Here is a 17,959-nt window from a genome sequence, read left to right on the forward strand (position 1 = left end):
GTGGATATTAAGTGTTCCTGCTGCCACCTTCTCTGCATCTTCCTCTAAGCTTTCTCTAATAAACAACTTGTAGTACTTTCCAGGGTTTTCCCACAATTATGCTATTTTATGTATTCTTGTGTCACTTTATAATTGTCCTCAATTCGTCTTGTAGACATTTATTAGACTGCAACATATCTTTACCAGTTTTGTACCTATTCTCCCAACCAGGGCTTAACCCACAGCAGAAGCCTAATTAAAAACAAAACAAAAAGACAAAAATTGATTTGAACCACTGAGATCCTCGAATCGCGATTGCTTAGACTTCTACTTGCAAAAAGTAAATCTGCAAGTATGAATACCCAAATTACTGAAGAAAAAAATGAGACAGTGAATTCAAATAGGGAATTAGATGAATATTGAACAAAATTAAGTACATAAGATTACAAAATTACCTTGATTTAAATATTTCCGAAAGCAGGAATCCCGAACATAAAAATATAGGTTTTGGAGTAAAAGCTCTGTATTGAGATGAGCTGGTGCTTCATAATTCAACTGCACTGCCATTCAGGGGCAGAAATACAGGTTTTGGAGTAAAGTTTACCAGAATTTGAATGCCTAGATCACCTCCCCCACTATGTAACCGAGGTTACTCATTCTCTTGGAACCTGTCATCTGTAAACATTCTTCGGATTTGAGAAAATATAGGGAACTCCCACCCTCCTCTCAAGCCTTTTTTTGAGAATTTCTATGTTTATTTGAACCAAACTGGTAATTGTGGTGAAGGAAGACCTCAAATGCTTTTCCAATTATTTTCTATTACACAAGCCCAGCGATGTAGTTTCTCTCATATATATAAAGGAAACACTGCCATTTTTCTCTCTCCCATTTGTTTCATTGAGGAAATTTAAGACATGACTTAGTTCGATTTGCAGTAATAGCTACCTAGGTTCTGTGCTAATTGTTTTATATTCATCATCACATTTGATCTCCACAATATTCTTACCAAGATCCCATGATTTCAAGTAAAGAAAAATGCATTATCACACTCGTTTTGAATTAGTGGTGTCAACAAATGGTTTGTTCCAGTTCATAAAGAATGTTGTAACTAAAATGACTGGAGACCCAGGTCCTATCATTAGTCACCAAAAAATAAACGTGAAAATAAAAAAAATAAAATATGCAAACTACACACTCAGGTCTTGGCCTTCCCCAAGAATTCTGCATTGCTCTTTCAAGTTTCATTTGTAATCCTTATAGAAAATATAGAAAGACAAAACCAAATATGAACCATGTATATACACCATGCAAATACTTGCAGACTCCAAACATTACAATATTGACATAGTTAACATAGTCAATGTAATTAAACTTTTAGAGGAGAGTCAACTGCAGCTATTTTATGAATGAGTCTCTTGGCTATGCTCACTAAAGTGAACTAAACTTAATACTGGTTACTGTTCTTAAGTCTAGTTACAGCCTATGTAAAGCTTCTTGGGTTACCAAAGCACCACTAAGATCGAGGATGGAGGGCTCAGTCAGAGATTGATTGGTGTACTGTGCTATGAGCCTAATTGTGGCCTAAGACATCTCACCATGCCTGAGTTCACTGATGTTCTAAATTGACCGCCAGGTGGCAGGCTTGCACACCATTGAAACTTGAGCCACCACCCGGCTTCTGGCTTGAGAAAACGGGAGGCCCAACAGGGAAACCAAGGGATTTCACAGGATTTAGAATCCAAGATGAAATACCTTTGGCATGTAACAGCACCATTTCCTAAGACATTATTCTGAACTCGTTCTTCTTATAACTCAGTGACCAAAAGACCTGTTACAGACAATACAGGCCTTTGCTCCTAAGCAGGCTAACAAAAATATACAAAATTGGCTTTTAACTTATAGCCTGTTAATTTGAAGCTAAGATTGAGTTAAATCCATTCAAGTTGTATTAGATGCTCAAGGCCTTTCAGCGAGCAATACTCCTCATCCTGTCAACTTTAGACACCTCTGCATGCTACCACTTATCCAGGCCTTGGCTCAAACTGAAAAAACATTGCAAGAACCCACAAACATGGCTTTCGACGGGACAGCACCCCTTGCACTCCACAGCTTAACATTGTACTCATCCATGTTCCAAGTGGGTATTCCTTTTTCTAACTGGCTGTCCTCTATATTTCTGAATTTTCCCAGAGTATTCAAACATTTCAAATTCCCCCTTCCAATTTTTCTAACACTTCACATCAAGAGCTTACCAAACACTGAAAAGCATTAATTCCTGGTTATTCACAATTCAAACTTAGTTTCAGAGATAGTACTATGTAATCATGAGCCCAGCTTTATGACAATAAGCCCAAACTACAAATTGTTCCCTACTTTCAAAACCTTCAGCATCTGTTTGTTTAGTAATCTGTATTTGAATACCCAAAACTTGTGTAATTTGTAATACTTAGGGTGGAGAGAAATTTAACCCGAGAAACCAAATGCTGCCACTATAAATGTTGAGTCAGACAATTGTATGGTGCCAATTTTAAATAGTTTTATTTAAGACATTGCATTTTCCACTTTACAAGTTCTTATAAAGTGCATTATTTTCATTCCCTGTGCACATATTCCATATTCAAGTATCAAGAATGCCCAGTTATTTACTATATAGCAGCTGAACTTTAAAACTGCCATGAAATTTGCTACAAATTTGGGTCCTTCCGTTTTGTGTGGAACAATGCTAAATCTACGCTCAAGGTTGGCTTAATCAACCTCTTCGATGGTAGGGCCAGAAGAGGCACCACCAGAAGGAGGTGCTCCACCACCAGGGAAGCCCCCAGGCATTCCTCCAGGCATGCCTCCTGCACTCTGGTACAGCTTGGTAATGATGGGGTTGCATACTTTTTCCAGCTCTTTCTGCTGATGTTCAAATTCTTCCTTCTCTGCAGTCTGAGGAAGAGAACAAAAAAACATTACCAAAAGTTCAAGGAAGCAATGTAGGACACTACACACAAACCTGTCACATTAACAAAGTCTACACATGAGAAATCCTGGGTCACTCAGACATCCAAGGAAGGAAAACTAGTTGCCAACACATCTGGAATTCTGGTGGAAACCGCGAATGTTTGGACCATTCATCACTGTGACCACATGAATTTATAAAACCCATCTAAGCTTTTGTTAAAAGCCTTATTATCTAACCTATCCCACCTTCAATTTATCAAAAATTACAAACCTGGTTCTTATCAAGCCAGTTGATGATTTCATTGCACTTGTCAAGAATCTTCTGTTTGTCCTCATCGTTGATCTTGCCTTGAAGTTTTTCATCTTCAACAGTTGCTTTCATGTTGAATGCATAAGATTCAAGTGAATTCTTTGAAGACACCTTATCCCGCTGCTTCTCATCTTCGGCCTTGTATTTCTCAGCTTCTTGGACCATGCGCTCAATGTCTTCCTTGCTGAGACGACCTGTGAAGTTAGTTCATTTTTTTAGGCGTGGTCTAAAGACTGGTTACCTGTCAATGTCTACAACCTATAATCCTAACTGCATTAGCGATTAAGAATAATCTCTTGGCTAAATGACCTAAGGGAGGAGGGACAATGTAAATATTTGGAACATACAACCCGGACTCATGGCATGTCTCCTAAGACTAGATGGCAGTACCACACTCAAAACTGTGCTCAAACTTACCCTTGTCATTAGTGATGGTAATTTTGTTCTCTTTTCCAGTGCTCTTATCCACAGCAGAGACATTAAGGATACCATTAGCATCGATATCAAAAGTGACTTCAATCTGAGGAACACCACGAGGGGCAGGGGGTATGCCTGTGAGCTCAAACTTGCCAAGTAGGTTGTTATCCTTGGTCATGGCCCGCTCACCTTCGTAAACCTTGGTAGAAAACAGAAATTACTAAGAAATTACTAGACAATTACAAAGGTTTCTATGCTAGTTCTAAGATTTGTATGATTTCAATGAAAGAAGACTGATCGCTCAGACATCCAAGGAAGGAACTGGCCAACACAGAACTTCTGGTGGAAACTACGAATGGTTTTAGAATCCATCATCATAGCGCACTAAGTCTTCCCTAGTTTAAGACCTCAGGTAAATCAGGTTAAGAGAGTTCAGAAACATACCTGAATGAGTACACCAGGCTGGTTATCAGAGTAGGTAGTGAAGGTCTGTGTCTGCTTGGTAGGAATGGTAGTATTGCGCTTAATGAGGACAGTCATGACTCCGCCAGCAGTTTCAATACCAAGAGTGACATCCAACAGCAGCAAATCTTGAACATTTTCAGATTTGTCTCCGGATAGGATGGCTGCCTGGACAGCTGAATTAAAAAATTGCTGTTTTTAAAAAAGGTACAGTATAACTCACTTTTTAATTAGCAAATCTCAAATCGCTCAGACATCCAAGGAAGTTAGGCCATCATTAGCTAAGCTTTCGGTGGAAACTACGAATGCTTAAGAATCACTCATCACAGCGAGTCAGATAGCTTGGGCCTCCCAAGAGGCTGCCATAGTTAGAACTGCTCAACTAGAATAATTACCTGCACCATAAGCGACAGCCTCATCAGGGTTGATACTCTTATTCAACTCTTTTCCATTGAAGAAGTCCTGTAGAAGTTTCTGAATCTTAGGGATACGGGTAGAACCACCCACCAGAACAATATCGTGGATTTGGGACTTGTCGAGCTTCGCATCCCGAAGGGCTTTTTCTACAGGGTCCAGGGTGCCACGGAAAAGGTCAGCATTCAATTCTTCAAATCGGGCACGGGTGATAGAGGTATAGAAGTCGATTCCTTCATAGAGTGAATCAATCTCAATACTGGCCTGGGTACTGGAAGAAAGGGTACGCTTAGCACGTTCGCAAGCAGTGCGGAGACGACGGACAGCCCTTTTGTTCTCACTGATGTCCTTCTTATGCTTGCGCTTAAACTCTGCAATAAAATGGTTGACCATTCGGTTGTCAAAGTCTTCTCCACCTAAGTGGGTGTCTCCAGCTGTAGATTTCACTTCGAAAATTCCATCTTCAATTGTGAGAATCGACACATCAAAAGTGCCACCTCCCAAGTCAAAGATCAGCACATTTCTTTCAGCTCCAACCTGTCATTATAATACAGATTTATTACTCTTATAATCTAAATTTGTAACTCAACTCAACCTTAAACTAACTCAGATATACTTCAAATATGGTACATACCTTTTTGTCTAAACCATAAGCAATAGCAGCAGCAGTTGGCTCATTGATAATTCTAAGTACATTGAGACCAGCAATAGTTCCAGCATCTTTGGTAGCCTGCCGCTGAGAGTCATTGAAGTAAGCAGGTACTGTGACCACAGCATTTGTAACAGTCTACAAATACAAAACAAGAGTCAAACTATAGAAGTCAGCTCATTAAACACCCATAATCCCAGGAACATTCTAGTTTAAAAAGGGGGCCAGTTTCTAATAACTACTTCCATATACTTAGTCAAAATCAAAATCCCCAAGTCATACACTCATCAGAGAACCAGACACTTAAACCTGATAGTGTTGCAATCTCTAGCTATGACCTTTCTTTAACAATGCACTACTCACCTTCCCAAGGTAGGCTTCTGCGATTTCCTTCATCTTTGTCAAAACCATAGATGACACTTCCTCTGGATAGAAACTTTTTGTCTCTCCCTTGTATTCTACTTGGACTTTGGGCCTGCCAGCATCGTTCACCACCATGAAGGGCCAATGCTTCATATCAGATTGGACAACAGCATCATCAAATCTTCGTCCAATCAGGCGTTTGGCATCTGTTAACAGTCATTAACGTAAACCAAATATTGAATTTCCCTTATAATACAACTTGCCAGAAACTCTAGCTCTCCATCAATAAAACACTTTTACCAACCTAAGATCACACAAAATGAATTCAACTTCTGTATGACCAGCAAAATTCCCCCATGTTTTCCTGATATCCTAAGCTACCTGAAATTTTTGGCCTAAACTGTTACCAAAACATTGTCACATATCTAGTTCACTCAACCTTATTAAATTACTTTCACAATTTTCTAGCTGCCTCAACACTTATGCTTGAAACAGTTTCTCAAATTACATGCTTCCTAGCCTAATATAATTCATGCCATAATTCTATTTCAAGTTAGCTTACCAAAAACCGTGTTGGTGGGGTTCATTGCAACTTGATTCTTTGCAGCATCACCGATCAATCGCTCCGTATCAGTAAAAGCCACATAACTTGGAGTAGTTCGGTTTCCCTGATCGTTGGCAATTATTTCCACTTTTCCGTGCTGGAAGACACCCACACAAGAGTAGGTGGTGCCAAGATCAATGCCAACTGCAGGTCCCTTAGACATGGTTGCTGAAAGAAAAAACAGCCCAGTTTTAAAACCCTAATAAGCAGTTAGAAACAATTTCTTTAGAAAAACGTTAAGTCAGGCTATCGGGTAGGACCACTCTTTACTGCAAAGAAAACTTAGCAAGCCCCTCCAACACTGCCCTCACAGGCGATAATTATGTGGGTAAGATCAGAGCAAACAACGCTGCTAATCGAGGTTGCTGTCAACTGCAGCAAACCTGTACCGGGTCTGAAGGAAGCACCTGTCTGGAAGGTCAGCGACCACGTGGTCTCAAGCTCCGCGAGGCAGCGAGGAACCTCACATGGCTCCCCCTTCCCACAAGGCAGTCAGTGCTTAAAAAGCCAGCAAGGCCTGTGTTCCAAGTGAGCTCGGAAGCGCCCCTCCCCCACCTTGAGGACATGCCAACGATGGCTTCCTCTTTTAACGATCTAGAAGGAATAAAGAGCCACAGGACGGGCGGCTCTAAGGCGCTGGTCCCACTTCCTGCGTCCGGAAGGCGGATGCGGCCCCCTTCCCCAACGCGCCTGTCTCCCCGGCGGCCACCCCGGCACGCACGCCACCGCCCCGCTTCTCGGCCCAACTGCAGCCCAGCGCGCTGCCTCAAGCCTGAAAACTCCCCAGCTAGGAAGAGGGCTCACCGCACTCAGCTTACTGGAGCCGCTCGGAACCTCCGGGCCGCCGCAAGCCCGCTCGGGCCGGGCGCAAACCGCACGTTTCTCCAACAAACTACCGACCGCCTGAAAGGATGGAGGCCTTACCTTCTGTGTAAGCCCGACTTGCCAATAATAACGTAGACAGCTGCCCCCGCGTTCAATGAGACCGGTTTCCAGCCGCCACCCTGTCTCTTATACCCTGCCTCAGAACCTTCCAGAAGGGGCCCGCCCTGCTGGCTGCCCATCACAGTTATCTCGCCCAATGGGCGCGCGGCTGCCTCAACAAGCCCCAATGACTAACTCTACTCTGCCCCTCAGGCCTCGCCCCTCCCCGCCCCATCCCACCCCGCCTCGCGATGACGCACTCACCGCAGCGTTCTGGAACTTTCATTCTCGCCCCCGCCCTCCGAACGGCCCCGGGGAAAGGGCGGGTGGGGCTGAGAGAGCCCGCGCGCGGGAGTCCTCAGTCACCCCTGGCGGGGTAGAGCGGGGGGAAGAAGAGAGCCGGAGAGAGGGAGGAGGAGGGAGGCGGGGAGGTGCATCCAATTCTGCGCATGCGCCCTCGAGGGCGCAGGCAAGGGGAACGGAAGGAGAGGGAGGAAGGGGGGGAGGGCGAACTCGGAACCAACCAATGACGGCGGCCCCAGCCGAGATCTGGATCGAGGCGGAATACGGGAAGGGAGAGCGCAAGGCCTGAAGGGAGGGTGCAGGACTCGGCAGACTCGGAGAGAAGACGGAAGTAGAGCGAGGACAAAATGGCCGCGAAGGTTGTTGTGCTCCTCCCCCACCCAGGGTCTCATGCTGCGTCCCCCAGCCCTCATCTCCGCTTTGCAGACGGTCCTCCAGACCCTTCCGGGTTCCACGTGTCCACGTTTCGTAGCTGGCGTGCCGTTGGGCTAGGGCTGGCCCCCGGGGTCCAGGGCGAAGGTTCCGACCTCTGGGCGCTGTTAGGGTGTCCGTGGGCATCCATATCCAGTTAGAACTGCCCGGCCGCTGCGGGGTCCTGCCTGCGCCTTTGCGCGCGGTGGGGCAGGTTAGCCAGGCAGACCCCCAGAGCCCTCATTTCACTATGGCAGCTGGACGCCGACAGCCCTTATCGCAGATTTCGAGGGACCCAACTTCTCAGACCTCGCAGGGCCGGATCCCACGTCCGGCCGGACTCAGCGAAATAAATAGCCAAAGCCCCTTTTCGGAGCCCGAACTCCTCCGCCACTCCCCACCTCCCGCGGAGATTTCGCCAAATCTCTGCACTTCTCAGTTTCTTGGAAAAGGAAAGGTAGCGAGCTTTTCCAGTGTAGATGAAGCTAGGTTCCTGTAGCCCCGTGTCCTTGGGGTTAGTCTTTGAGCTTCTTATTTTCTGTAACGTGAGGTAATTAATGTCTTTCATGCTTTGACTTATAAAAAACTATGCAAGAGACCGGGCAGAGACACCTTGAAAACATTACAAAACGAGTGCACAAAACAGTAGTACCTAGAATTTTAATTTGTGGTGTATAGTGGCAGGTGTTTTGGGGCCTTGTCATTCTAAGAACCTTTCTCAGTACCTTGAATGCTTTTCTATGTGTTCTTTCAAACAAGCAGGGCACTTTTCCTTGTCAAAGCAAGTAAAGCCTAGAGGCAGATTCAAACATAAGAATTTTCTTTCTATATTTTCCTTTTGGCTTGATTCCTAGGAGGCATATACTTAACTTCTTCTACCTCCCCAAATATTAAATTTATGAAATGCTTATAAAGTGCTTTCCTTTGTTACCTCATCAGAACAGTTATCTGATTTATCTATTATTCATCCCTGTGTTGGGAAAACAATGAGGTTCAGGGACGTTATTTGTTCCTGGCTGAGCTACGGGCCAACCTAGCTAGCTCCCTTGATCCCAGATACTTTGGTCTTTTTTATTAGTTACACTATAATGTAATTTCTTTTTTAGAAACACATAACTCCAGCTCCAGAAAGAGGAAGATGTGTACTGTGGCAGGCTCCTTTCAACTTTCTTTGTTACCTACAATTTCCCTTTTCCCACTCAATTTATCTAGTACAATCTCTGAACTGCACCCTACACTTTGCAGCTCTTGTAACCTATTAAGTACCTACAACATTTTAACTATTGAACCAGTCGAAAATAGAACTGGGACCCAAATCAACTGGTTTGGGGTATCTCACATAATAGTGATTAAAGAAAGCAGAACAGATAACCTGTTTCTGGTCCCTCTCAAAATGCGTTGTAGGACTTGGACTATGTTCTTATTAAATAGAATGATTCTGAATTTATGTTCAGGATATGATGAACGTCCTGTACCACCTCTTAAAATGCACAAGATTTCAAACACATTCAGTATCTAAATTAAAGGTTGGACTGCAGTAGAGGAGTCTGAGGCCTTGGGTTTCTGACTGGGGGAAAGGGTCATGATTAACATTCTGAGTGCCTGTCACATGCTAAGCACTGTTATAAGTGCTGTGCACATGTTACCTCATTTAAGTCTGTGAAGTTTTTTTTTTTCCAGTTTTATTTGAATCTCTTAGTATTTACCTTTGAGAAATTTTTAATCTTCTAGTGTGTACTTTTCTGTTGGTACTCCACCTTGGCATAAAATACTTGCTTAGTAAATATTATTTTTTATTTTGATAAAATCCTTGGGAGCAGGTCCTCTGTCATGAACTCTATCATCATTTGGTAGCTCCAGTACTATTTAACATCTTGCCCTGTGGGAAAAAAGTACTTGGTATATTTGTTACTGAAATCAATAAATGATAGATCATATTCAGTCTTGAGTTCTTCTGTTCAACTGACAGAAAGCTAATAAATTTCCAGTGTAGGTTATATGACCTGCAGCCTCTCCTACGGTATCACCTTTACATTTATTTTTTAATTGCTGATACAGATGCATCTGTAATATTTGGTTTTTGTAATCAAACAGTCCCAATTACAAGGCAACTTAGAAGGTAAGATTGAAATATAACCAGCTTAACACCAGAAATGAAGTAAAATTATATATGTCTTTTTGCAATAGCAATTCTGAAATTGTTTTTATACAGAGTAACAACAAAGGCATCAACTTCATTATTTTACCATTTTAAGTTTGGTTTATATATTTATTGAAATGGTTATTCTCTAAACATCCACATCATTCTATCAGTATCTTCCTACAACATGTTTTCTTCTACCATTTTATTTTATCCTTTGTTTCATGTTCAAGGTTCAAACTTTCTTAACTTGCAACACCAATGAATGTGGTTTGAAACCAATAGTGGCTCAAACTTTTATCTGAGCCTGTTATATCTGAACCCAAAAGCCTGACTAAAAGAGAAGTGCACTATCATTGCTAAGATTTCAGTACCTATCTCTCAGAATCTTCAATTCATAGAATTTTCCAGATTTTAGGTGGTCTGCTTTGTGACTCTTGTAGAATTACAATGCGAATAGATTTCCAAAATAATCTGGATATTCAACTGATATTTTAGTCTTTAATAACTACATGCTTAAATAACCTAAACCTCCTGTTCATGCAAAGAGAACTTGTTCCTGCTTTCAAAGTCACGAGCAGAAAACCTTAGGTTCAAAGGTAAAAAAAATTGTCAGAACAGAATTGCTAGTGATGGTACAGGTGCAGCGTCCATAGTTTCCTTGTTTGGCTCAAGTACTCTGGGAATGAATTCTCAGAATTACATAGCAGAAGTGATATGTTTCCTAGATACCACTACCAGAAGAATAAAAAAGTAGAGTAAGTAAAGGATTTTATATCTTACAATTATCAGTGTTAGTATAAGAAACATTCCAAAATGCTAACCCTTTTAAACCCACATCAGACATTCTTTACACTACTTCTTCAGTGTGTCTTATTTCCCAACTTTTTTTTTAGAGTAAGACAAAACTCAGATGAAAACTTTCACTCAAGGATAAACCCTTATTTCTGAAAGGCCTTTAGAAGGAAATGCATTTACATAATGTGAGGAAACTATTGTGAGAATTAAATGTAGAAATGAAAAACCAAAGATATGGGGCGTAATCCCAGATCAGCCTTTTTCCTTTAAGAATCCGATTCCCATTTTAGAAACAGTGCTTTTATCACCATATTCAGCATTACTTTTTCTTTCCTATAGCCTGCTGCCCTTTTAATAAATCTTTTGCTCTACCAATGGTGATCTGTAGACATTTGTACTAGGGTCCTTGAAGGGCTATTTCAGGTTTAGAATTCTTGCCGTAGGATGAATTTGATTAGCAGAATAGTCAAGACTATTAAAAAGGCAAGATATTGAAGTCTGTTTTTCTCCCTCAGACATATTTTCCCATGAATCAGCTCTTCTGAAAGCTATCCTGGTGAATTGTTCTGCAAATTTTTTCCAAGATGCTGACAAAATGTTAACAGGCACTAACCTAGACTTCTCCTGCCACTCACTAGTTATTCTCACTATATCGTCCTTAAATGTTAATTCCATTTCCTTCCAGCCCTTAGCTAGACTTCATTAGAGACTAAGCTGGTGAAATACTGAACTCTCTCTCTCTCAACTTCTCAAACAGGAAGGATTTTGACATACTTGCAGTGCCATTAGGAAATATTGACAATCCTTGATCTTTCTGATAATTTAAGGCCTAGAACCATCAAAAGTCCTAGGTTCACATCCTTCTCCTAAAATGGAAGAAATGAAGAAAACTCCAAGTTTGGTGCAGTTCTAAACTTCCTTATACTGCTCTGTGACATATAAGAAAATTGATCTAATTTCCCTTTTCATTCTAATCAGTCTTGGAATTCTGGTTTTGTATGTTCTCAAAAAGACTATAATGGTACATCAGGTGATCTGTAAGCATCTTCAAAAAATTTCTATTTCACTATAAGGCATCTAAGGACGTTGTTAAATGACTTGCAGTGAACGTTTTCTTGCTTCAGAGATATCCAGCAGGGAAGTCCTTAGAGATGTCTGATTTGAGAGGAAATCCACAATTGTTCCAGTACATATTTCTAATATTCGTCAATGACCCTCTGAACATCATTAAGATGGAAAGTTTTTCATAGTCCCTTGTCACACATTTTGGACTCCTTTTTTAGTTCTCTTGTGGTTCAATACAAGTAGAGAGAAATCAGTGGTGGATAGAATGTGAGAAACTCAGTTATTCTCCATCTGCCACTGTTTCAACTCTTGAAATTAATATTCAAACCTTATGGTAAATGAAGTCAGAACAGAAGATGTGTTTCCTTTTTTAGAGTTTCTCAGAAGTGGTAAGCCCAGTACATGGTGCAAAAAGGTGTAATATAAGGCTGTGGGTTCTGCTTGACTGAATAATCACAATCCAATAGGTTTGCAGAAATTCATAGAAAATTTATAAACAACATCTCATTTCTTCTTGACAATGGCGACTCGAAGTATTGATACAAAACATCTCAGGCGAGAAGTTTTAACATATGTTCACTTTCCCTTTTCCCAACCTTTCTCACCACAGGTCCTAGTCAATAAATACACAAATTTGGATCCCTGTTCTTTCCCACTCTTGTCTAAAGGCACAATGAGATGCCTTTTGGAGATGGTCAGCTTACATCTTTTTTCTTGTTTGGTGTCATATAAGGAGAGTGCTCATTAGAATCTGTTCCATGCAATGCCCATTGCTATGTAAGTGACCTCTCATCTGGTTCGAGGGGGTTGTGTGGCTGGTGACTGAGCTTCAATGACTAGAAAAGTCCTAAGATCTTGGCTCCTAGGAAAGCATGGGAATAAAGTCCATTTTAATTTAGACAGTTTGGAAGGGTCTGCTCTGGCTGGGGATCATGCTGGGTGTGGTTTCTGCTTTGGTCAGGGTCACATGGACTTTCTTTGGTTCAGAACCTCTCATCTCTGGCCCCACTAGGCTGTATGCATGGGTGGTCAGCCCTGGCTGGGGTGCTGCTTCAGTCGACAGTGTCCGCTGGCTGCGTGAGGCACTATTTGCTGTGGAGCGAGTGGAGGAAGAACCAGAGCGTGAGCTCTGAGAGCCTGAGGAGGAGGAACTGGGTTTCACAAGGCGGGCTTTCGGGGCTTCAGCATCTTCTCTGAAGAGAAAAAACAGCAAAGATAGAATTTAATACTGGCAAGACTATGATAATTTCCACTATGGTTGCTTTCTTCTGAGGTTTCCTAATAAAATTTTCAAGCTATAAACTTCAAGTAATACTATTGGAAGGCAGCCATTCAGGGAAATAGGGTTTTGCCCATTTTCAGAGACATCGGTTGGCCAAGGCAGATATATGCTTTGTTAGCCCAGAGGTCAACCCTTTACTCTGAGAGACTACGCACTCACTTTTGAAGTGGTCTAAACTGCTCTCCCCTTGATTTGTAAACCCTCATGGCCCATAGGCTATGCCTGTTTTTTATTGTATGTCCTTTATAAGCAGAAGTAAATCAGAAGTTGACCTTTTACATCTCCGTTGAAGATAGTTTCGCAATAAAGTTAAGGTAAGCCAGACCTTCTGTCCCTAGTTTGGAACCCCTTACCTACCAGAATAATCCTTTTAACAGATTCCCGGTTAAGAGGAAATGGAACATTTATGTTGGCTGGTCACTATGGAGCTGGCCCTAGAAAGGAAGCCTAGTGAAAGAGGAGATTTTTGGAGGAAAGTTTACCGAATTTCATTAGGTCTCTCTTCTTCCTCGTATCTCTCTTTGTCTTTCCTTCGGATTAGCAGCCACACCAAGAGGAAAATCAGCAAGGCTCCAGCCACCATGCCTGTCACTGCCCCTGCAACCATGCCGATGCTTTGTACATCTATTTTCTCAGAAACAAAAGCAGAAATAAAACCAATGTAGGAAATATGTGAACTTTAAAAACTTAAGCCCTGGACAGGATGAATATTTCCAGACCCTTGTATTTATCTTCCTAAGTTCCCTCTCTTGGTGTATGACTATACCTCTTGATATTGAAGGGTAATAGAATATGCCACCCCAAAATATGCCTCTTTGACATTAAGATTATTTTAAGCTGGTTATTTTTGAGAAACTGCAGACATAGGAAAAGCACTAAAAACAAAGTAGAAGTTGCCTTTTTGCAAGAGAAATTTACATTTATAAAGGAAACCTCCATTTGGTCCCCTCCAGGATATAATAAATTTCTTTAGGGGGCTGGTAAATTCACACATATTTGTAAATATTGAGCTTGCTACAACTGTTGAATGGTCCTTGCAACTACTGAATTTATTTTAGTGATAGCCACATCCTTCTAGAAATAAAGATTTTTAATTTGACCTTATTTTTACTTGAGATTAGAAATGTCTTACACTGAACCACAATGCAAAAAGAAAACAAACACACCCTTTGGATACTTACACTGCACAGTGACTCGTACCACACAGCTTTCCTTTCCAGCCTCATTGCCAGCTGTGCACTGGTAGAGTCCAGAGTAGGACATGGTAAGATTCTGCAGCAGAACACGTCCAGGGTTGTTGTAGTCTACACAAACAGAAAGAATGACTGTAATCCTCTTAGTGACAGGATCTATATTTATTGTTTATTGCATCATTGACCTAAGAGTCTCTGATACAGTTTGGTAAGGATGAAATGATAGACTAGATCCTATTTTGGATTGTGGAAAGAAAGGTGAATATTCTTTTATAGTGCATCCTCAAAAGTTATAAAAGGTCATGAACATTTAAGGGACACTAACCAAGATAATGAGATATAATGGATTTATATAGTACATTTCTTCCTAATTTCTTCAACCACTTTTACATGCCATTTGAGGAAAGAAAAGACAGATTTTCTGTCGCAGTTTATGGATGACAAATAGAAGTTCAGAGAGGTTAGGCAGTGTATTCAAGGTAATGTGGCGAATTGCTGTCAACAGGATAGAATACTGTCCTGTTCTCTCAGACTGGTAGAAAGATGACTTACCAATCCTGGATTTGGGAGGCAGATACTCATCCTCTCCCTCCTTCTCCCGGATTCGCTGCCAATAATAAACGATGGGCTTCGTGCCAGAGGATGACTCACACTGCAAAGTCAGGTCACTTCCTTCTGTCAATTCTCCTTCTAACTCACACTTGGGCTTTGATGGTCTCACTGGCAAGAAAAAAAAAGTATTGATTCATAGATCCCCAAATAGTAGATTCAGTGGAAGAACTATATCCTGTTGAGTTTCTCCAGCCATCCCTTAAGGTCAGCTTTTGAGTGAGGATTCAGTAGATTGTTACTTAGTTACCTAGCCTTGTGTTACATCACCCCCAGAAATACACCCACCTCCATCTCTTGCATGCACATATACCCAGTTCCAGCTGCTTCCAGTGGTGCTGTTGTAATTTTCAGAGGTTGCCTCAGAAACTACATTATCACTTCTCAAAGAAGAGAAATATTTAACTGGAAATTTAAGGAAAGTTGAGTATGGTTTTACTGATGAAACAGAAGTTTATTAATTTGGAACACATTAAGTAGAACTTTGTAGCTCCTGCTGTCAAAAAAACAAAAACAAAAACAGTAGCTCATGCTGAATCATAGCTGAGAGATTTAAGTTAAATATAAGGATATCACTAAAATAGTAGAATATAATATTTTTAATGGGCTACCATGGAAAATTGTAATTATTTTTCTTTCATTATGGCTAAAACAACATACACACTTCTTCCCAAGGAACTGGAGTAGGTGACCTCTGAATGTATAATCCAAAGTACAGGAAATTTTGTACCACCAAGATGCATTTGGCTATCCTTCACAGAGGTTTTATTAATTAGATGTAGTCACTTACCTTGGCACTCTTATCTTACCTAAGACTTTTAAGATGACATGGCTCCATACATAGCGCCCTGAATTCTTCACCTTGCAGGTGTACCGGCCCTCATCACTGGGCTTCAGAGGCTCAATCTGCAGGGAAGCATCTCCTGCCAGGAAATTGGAAGCAAAGGCCACTCGGCCCTTCTGTTCTTCAGTCAAGTTATTGTAGACATGACGGCTGGAGTAAGTGATTACCTGTGGGATAGACCAATGCAGGTGCAAGCAGTATGACTCTCAGCCTTTTTCTCCTGCTGATGTCAGTTTGAGGAATGGGAGGGAATACTCCCAATGGAATGAAGCAGTCAAGCCTGAGGCCTGATTCTAAAGATCCAAGAGACCTCTGTTCTCAATAAAGTTAAAAATGCAATGTTTAAATCGTGCTGCTTCTTCTAAGAATAAAATAACGCCTCATATTTGTGTAGCATTTTAATTATAAAGTAGTAATTATTAAGTACTCAGAACCATTCCATTTTATAGGTAAAGACTTTTAAATGTGAGTTACATGTTCAAGGTCTCACAGCTAAGTCAAGCTAAGAAGGAAATACACAATAAATACACATAACGATATTAAAAGTTGACTCAGAATTGAGAGAATAGAGGACCAGGATAGGGAGGAAGACCTTTACCCTGTGTACCTTTTCTAACTTTTACATATTCTACCACTTGCATGTGATTTATTCAAATTACACTGTAGTCCCTGTGCTAGGTGCTTTTACATCTAGTTTATTTCTCACGCAATGTTTCCTGAGTGGTCTTTGTCCCCATTTCACAAACAGGTAGCAGAACCTGGATTTGAAAATACCCATTTAAGCCATTTAGTTCATACTTCTGGTATATTACAGTTACCTCTCTCTCCCTTTTCCTACCTGCATTCATTTTGCTACTCATTAACTGCTTATTCAGAAAGTTTGGAAATAAAGAAGAAAAAGGAAAACAAAAAATCTATTTGTTTTGTTCTTACAAAAGTTTAGAGCCCAGTTGAAGAGATTAGAGAAGTTAAGGAGTAGAAGTTAATGGTTAAAATTCAGGTCTGATACTGAGGACTTCATTGTTTGGCTTTCCTTTTTGACTTCCCTGTGGATTGGTAAAAGTCAGTTAGGTGGGAAAAAATTATGTCCTTTCTTTCCATAAAATACACAAGAGCTTCATGTCTTTGTTTTCCCAGGTAGAGAAACCAAAGTTTAGATTTCCCAACAGAAAATAGTAATCTTGATTTTTATTGCATTTTCAGCTGTCTGCATCATGACCTCTAGTTCTTGAACCTTTCCCTGGTTCTTTTGGTCCATCACCTCACTCCTGTTAGTCACAAAAAACAAGCTGATCTAAGACTTCAAGCTATATAACTTCAGTTTTGCCTTCTTTGCTGCTTAGCAATCATATTCTTAAATTCACTTGATTTAAACATCAGCAAACATTTATAGAATAAATGCTTCCCATCAGGTCAGGAGGAGGCTATTCAAATGAGTAAAACTCGCTTCCTGTCTTAAAGCAATTTATAATAGTAATATAGGAAGAAGGCAAGAGAATTAAAAATGTTAATCGAGCCACAATCAGAGACTGCGATATACTGATCAGCCCTGCAGCCAGGCCTGATCAGGACACCTTCAGAACAAAGGAAGATTTCTGCTATATTACTAACAACCCATTCTCCACACCTATGAAGGAGAAACAGGACCAAAGAGACATTCCCTATGGCTAAAACCATGGAGAACCTGTGGATTAAAGGCTAGGAACCGCCAGTAGGCCTTTCATTCTACATACTCTTCCCCTTCCTCACTGTATGTCCATATAAAAGGAAATGAGTTAACGAAGTCTTTTAAACAACAATTCACAGGAACTAAAGAAAGATATATAAGCTGAATTCCCTGAACACTCAGCCTCCTACTCACTGTCTTTCCAAATCTCTCTTGTTCCTTTCACTCTCTGCCTCCGAGAGAGGAGACTACACTCTGTGGAGTGTTATCCCTTTTCTAATAAACTTTCCTTTTGACTCCAACTTTGACATGTGTGTTGAATTCTTTCTACACTCTCTACCAAAGGACCCTCTTCTCTCCGTGCCGGGCTTTGTCTTCCCCCAACTCAGGGAAATTTGCCCTGTCCTGCATCAATAGGATCAACAAGGAGAGAAGTACGAACATTGAAAAAAGAAAGCATTAACTTGAAATAGTATCAAAGACAGTGTCCCAGAAAAGTTGGTGGCATTTAAGTTAGGCTTTGAAAGATGAAAAGACTTAAGTAAGAGATAAGAGAGGCTGGAAGAAGAGAGCTGGAGGG

At 41.1% G+C, this 17,959-nt stretch overlaps 2 protein-coding genes and 1 non-coding gene across 3 annotated transcripts in view; all 3 read right to left on the reverse strand.

Annotated features, from left to right (window-relative positions):
- Positions 1 to 2,493: 2,493 nt before the first annotated feature.
- On the reverse strand, positions 2,494 to 7,220 carry HSPA8 (heat shock protein family A (Hsp70) member 8). The gene is made up of 9 exons (XM_006925255.3): positions 7,069 to 7,220; positions 6,103 to 6,312; positions 5,541 to 5,746; positions 5,163 to 5,315; positions 4,510 to 5,065; positions 4,097 to 4,290; positions 3,653 to 3,851; positions 3,197 to 3,429; positions 2,494 to 2,910 (listed from the first exon to the last, which is right to left on the reverse strand). The coding sequence occupies exons 2-9, from the start codon at positions 6,305 to 6,307 to the stop codon at positions 2,725 to 2,727; spliced, it is 1,932 nt and encodes a 643-aa protein (XP_006925317.1). The 5' UTR covers positions 6,308 to 6,312; positions 7,069 to 7,220; the 3' UTR covers positions 2,494 to 2,724.
- Positions 4,360 to 4,446, reverse strand: LOC112473525. Its single transcript, XR_003044055.1, has one exon. It is a non-coding gene; the product is annotated as a small nucleolar RNA SNORD14 (small nucleolar RNA).
- Positions 7,221 to 11,054: 3,834 nt separating the features above from the next.
- CLMP (CXADR like membrane protein) overlaps positions 11,055 to 17,959 on the reverse strand; it is an 86,758-nt gene continuing 79,853 nt past the window's right edge. The window contains exons 3-7 of the mRNA XM_006925256.3: positions 15,679 to 15,880; positions 14,813 to 14,980; positions 14,249 to 14,371; positions 13,550 to 13,691; positions 11,055 to 12,978 (exon numbers count right to left, since the gene is read on the reverse strand). Coding sequence (XP_006925318.1) covers positions 12,681 to 12,978; positions 13,550 to 13,691; positions 14,249 to 14,371; positions 14,813 to 14,980; positions 15,679 to 15,880 — 933 coding nt within the window. The 3' untranslated portion in view covers positions 11,055 to 12,680. The remainder of the gene's footprint in view (positions 12,979 to 13,549; positions 13,692 to 14,248; positions 14,372 to 14,812; positions 14,981 to 15,678; positions 15,881 to 17,959) is intronic.

The sequence above is a fragment of the Pteropus alecto genome, unplaced genomic scaffold (genome assembly GCF_000325575.1).
Source record: "Pteropus alecto unplaced genomic scaffold, ASM32557v1 scaffold479, whole genome shotgun sequence".
In the NCBI taxonomy this organism is placed as follows: domain Eukaryota; kingdom Metazoa; phylum Chordata; class Mammalia; order Chiroptera; family Pteropodidae; genus Pteropus; species Pteropus alecto.

What these genes read in the sequence shown, in the direction of transcription:
- HSPA8 (XM_006925255.3), bottom strand. Translation starts at nt 6,307, where the DNA reads ATGTCTAAGGGACCTGCAGTTGGCATTGATCTTGGCACCACCTACTCT. An exon ending in AGCCTGGTGTACTCATTCAG is followed by an intron (nt 3,852 to 4,096) that starts GTATGTTTCTGA and finishes TTTTCTACCAAG; the next exon opens with GTTTACGAAGGTGAGCGGGC. An exon ending in TACCATCACTAATGACAAGG is followed by an intron (nt 3,430 to 3,652) that starts GTAAGTTTGAGC and finishes CTAACTTCACAG; the next exon opens with GTCGTCTCAGCAAGGAAGAC.